At 29.1% G+C, this 4,281-nt stretch overlaps 1 protein-coding gene across 3 annotated transcripts; it reads left to right on the forward strand.

Annotated features, from left to right (window-relative positions):
• The first annotated feature begins 1,278 nt into the window (after positions 1-1,278).
• On the forward strand, positions 1,279-3,957 carry LOC127115047 (uncharacterized). 3 transcript variants are annotated; one of them, XR_007800669.1, is made up of 5 exons: positions 1,316-1,551; positions 1,993-2,124; positions 2,467-2,877; positions 3,131-3,546; positions 3,638-3,957. XR_007800669.1 is itself a non-coding variant. In XM_051046724.1 (4 exons), the coding sequence occupies exons 1-4, from the start codon at positions 1,415-1,417 to the stop codon at positions 3,267-3,269; spliced, it is 810 nt and encodes a 269-aa protein (XP_050902681.1). In that variant the 5' UTR covers positions 1,279-1,414; the 3' UTR covers positions 3,270-3,666. The 3 variants fall into 3 exon arrangements, 2 of the variants coding, with proteins under 2 accessions (XP_050902681.1, XP_050902680.1); XM_051046724.1 differs by having other exon boundaries at positions 1,279-1,551; positions 2,476-2,877; positions 3,131-3,666; XM_051046723.1 differs by having other exon boundaries at positions 3,131-3,666.
• The last annotated feature ends 324 nt before the right edge of the window (positions 3,958-4,281 follow it).

Here is a 4,281-nt window from a genome sequence, read left to right on the forward strand (position 1 = left end):
AAAGAGCGAGAAAAGAATAAAAAATTTCTTTAAGTTTAATTATTATGAAATTAATTAAAATCAGAATTTTTAATTAGTATCAATATAAAAATAAGAAAAATTACCATACGTTACAATAATTTTTTTACACTTCAAATTTGTTGATTTTTTCTACTTCTAAGAATGAGCCATTGAATAAGGTGTTGAAACATATACTTTTTATAATAGGACAAAATATTGGGTCAGTTTGTTTTGCCTTTTTTTTTAAATGATTTTTATAGTGTTATATATTTTAGTGTAAAATTTTTTTACAAAGAAATTTTTCATAAAAGCTTCCAATGAAAATTTTGTTTGAATAGTTATTCTTAAAATGTTATTTTAGGTATTTTATCATTTTATCGAAACTTTTTTTGAATATCAAAATTTCAAAAAATCACTTAATTTTGAAGCTATTTCAAATAGCTTTTTCTAAAAATCATTTTTGAAATACATTTTTTTTTAAAAATTGTGATTTTGACTATGTTTTGATCTTTAATAATGTATATTTATGTTATACAATGAACAATTCAATCTTTTAATTTATAAAATATAAATTTAGAAAAACTTATAATATTTTGAAAAACATATTTGTAAAATCCATTTTCAAAAATACAAAGAAAAAATCCATTTTTTTAAAGCTAAAACAAACTGGCCCATTATCATAGATCAATTAAATTTTTTATTTTTTATAACATCTAAATGGAAAAAAATAATTATTATAATTTACTATATAAATCACATACAAAAAATATTTGTAACAAACTTATTATTTTTTTAATATCATCAATATAAATATGAAAACAAAAAACACTAATTTAAAAAATTTCAGACTTAGACTTTTCACGTTATTTTTTTTTATAAAATAAGTCGTTAAAAAATCATAGATAAACAAAATTTAATCAGCTAAATTTTTTATTGGTTAATAATTTGCAAATAAAATTAAGAAGATATATAGTAAATTAATTATAATGTACGTCAAAAATCATACATAAACAAAATTGTTGAATGCACAAGCATATAATTATAATAAATCAGTTTTTTAATATCAATATAAATATGAAAACAATTATAAAACACTAATTAAAAGTATTTCAGACTTCAAATTTCTACGTTGTTTTAAAAAAAAAAATTAAAAGCACAATTCATACATAAAATAATTTATTTGTCACTAATTAATTAATTAAATTATTTTATTTTATTCACAATTACACACGAAGCATTGGTATATTTTTTAGTGGGCCAAGTCTAAGGCCCAGTACTCACAACCGGTTCACACATACAGTGAAATACGAAAAGAAACCCGAATTTTGCGAAGGGAAAACGAAGTGAGCGAAAGAAACTCTGCAAAGCCTAATCACCAACGACAAAACTAATTCTCAAATTCAGCTTTTGATCAATGGAAGTAAAAGTGTGGGGATATTCTTCAAATGAAGATAGTGATGATAATGATAATGATCAAGTCTTTTTGCAAAATGCAAGCGATGATGAGAACCTTCACTTCACATCTAGTTCCTTGCCCAAATTGCAATTCAGGTGTGTGCTTTTTGGATAAACACTTCATTAAGCTCTTGTAACATTACTTTCTAGTATCATTTAAGTGCTTATTTTATGTATTATCTATTTCCATTACCAATCATTGAATAATCTCAAACTGTTTTCATATATGCTGTAAACCTGTTTTCTTAAGTTGTTTTGACCAGCTTGAGCTTATAGAAATAAGCTAAAAACAACTTATGATTATGCTATACGTTGTTTCTGAAAGCTCTCTCTATAACTCTCACAAGTGCGGTTGTTAGTAGATGAACTCAAATCTATGAAACACTGACACCCTGAATTTGATCCCGACACCGGTAATAATTTGAAAAAAATGAATAAATTAAACATAGTCACACGTGTGACACGGACACATACACGTCTTTATCCCTGATTTAGTGTTGTTTTGAAAATAATTGTTTTTTACATTTCATTAATTAGGAACGTGAAATCAAAAGGCAGGTGGAATGAAGAAATGGGAATGGCAGAGGTTATTGAGAAGAGTGGGAAAATGTGGGTATCAACTGGAATAGTTCGCAGTGGAAAGATTTATACTTCAATCGAGGAGACTTTGTAGGTGATATGCCATCTTTTTATAATAGAAGAGTCTCGCAATCCTTAAAGCTACAACTTTTTGTAAATAATGTGTTACAAAGGTGATATGCATTTTGTGAGAAGAAAATGTATGTACTGAGATTTCATTACATGTTAGCGGATAAAATAGCCAAAGAGGATTTTGTGATGTACTACCTCCGGTCCTATTTATAAGAGAAAATTTACTTTTTAGATTCATTGATCAGATACATTGATTATTTAATGAATCTAAAAAGTCAATTTTCTCTTATAAATAAGATCGGAGGGAGTATTTTTTTTGGTTAGAATTGAATATTTTGAAGACTTGTGTTAAATTTTAAGTTTTGGCAGGTATCTTATGGAAGTAGGAGCCTTACATCTCGTAGACGATGAAAATAGAAGTATATATCTAATAGAAATGTACGATAAGGTTGCAGGCGGGAAGAGTGGATGTTGCTGGGAGCTGTTTGAGGCTTACAGGCATCTCAAGTCTCTCGGCTACATAATTGGGAGACATGGTGTTGCTTGGAGTTTGAAGAGCGTTAGAGGTTCTCAAAAACAAGTTGCTCTTCAAGTTACAGAAGAAAGCACGCGACTAGTAGACATGGGTTCCAAGCTTGACCTTTCCATCAGTAAGCTATTTGGTGACTTGAAGATTAACGATTTGAAGCCGGATTTTGATGTTTATCTTCCTGACAGTAGGTTTAGAAAATCTTCTCCAGGCGATCCAAATTTTCTGCTGTACTTGTCTAGGTAATAATACACCTCTTTTCATATCAGTATGATTACTTTAGATTCAGAAATCTAATTGTTAAGTGATCTTTATACAATTGACCAAAAAATCATGTAGTAATCGAGAACATGACTCGTAGGAGTTCAAGTGAACCATGACTTACATTCTTAGCCATGCAAATGCATCCTTAGCTCTAAGTTTCCTTTATTTTTTCCTCATGTAAATGTTCTTGGAAAATCTATTAAATTAGTTTTTTCATGAATAATCTGTCAGGGGTCATCTGCCATCTAGAGATGAAATTGAAGCCCTTGAGAGACAATGCGCGGGGATTCCGTTGAAAATCTGCCTGGTCACAGAAGGAAGGGTCAGTTTCTTTTCCTTTGACAAGGTTGAACTTCCTGTTCTACCCTGAAAGTTTGGTATCAATTCTATTTTTCCACTCTATGCTCAGAGGGAAAAGAAACAAAAGATTGTAATGATAGAATAGCTTGTAAGATCCAACAATGTGCAACAAAGCTGCAGAAATAATGGTTAAGGTTAAGATAGCCTTGCACTGCAAATGGCCTCAGTTTCACAAACTGGAGCATGCTTTTGGTCAAACTGGTTATTATAATTATAATGCAGATGTGTGCAATGTTGTTGACCATAACAAGAAACTGAAGGCAAGGGATTAGCAATACATGCCTCAGGTTATGATTTGTGATTAGAGTTACAAATAGGGATAATACTTGTTTGTTCAATCTATTATTTATGATTCTTTTCTGTTGATTTGAATTACAGATTTATCTCTGTCGTGTGTTGTTTTGGAAGACTCGAGTTCTTACATCATTAGTGATCTTCTTCGTTTAGTTATGAAATTGTTAAAATTCTTCAAGACTTTGTTTCAGAGTTTGGAGAGGAAGGGAATTAGAGATCACATTGGGTTTGTTAATTGTTGATGACACTAGTATGCTATGATCATAGATGAATGTTAAGCAATAACTCCTAATCACAACCACATAGAGTTACGGTGGATGAAAAGAGCCATTATGTATTAACACAGTAAAGTTGAAGGATCAAATTGACACTTTCTAAAGCTAGGGGTCAATTTTTTTTGTTTATTTTGTGCAAATATTTGTCTTTTTTGTTTTGTTTTTTTTCTCCAAAAATTTGTATTAATTTTATTTAGTACTAATATTCTAGACTCTCTAAAGTAATCACTTTCTAAAAATAATGAAAATACTCACACAAAAAATGGTGTTATTATTTTAAAAAATGTATTATCTCTAGGTAATGTTTCATTTTCTATATAAGAATGCATGTTTTCTCCGGCACTTCAATTTTCAGCTTCACAATTTTCACGTTAAAATGTCTTTGAGATTTTATATAACACTAATTTTCAGTTTTACAATTCTCACGATAAAATATCCTTAGGATTTTATATT

This window comes from Lathyrus oleraceus, unplaced genomic scaffold (assembly GCF_024323335.1).
Source record: "Lathyrus oleraceus cultivar Zhongwan6 unplaced genomic scaffold, CAAS_Psat_ZW6_1.0 chrUn0938, whole genome shotgun sequence".
In the NCBI taxonomy this organism is placed as follows: domain Eukaryota; kingdom Viridiplantae; phylum Streptophyta; class Magnoliopsida; order Fabales; family Fabaceae; genus Lathyrus; species Lathyrus oleraceus.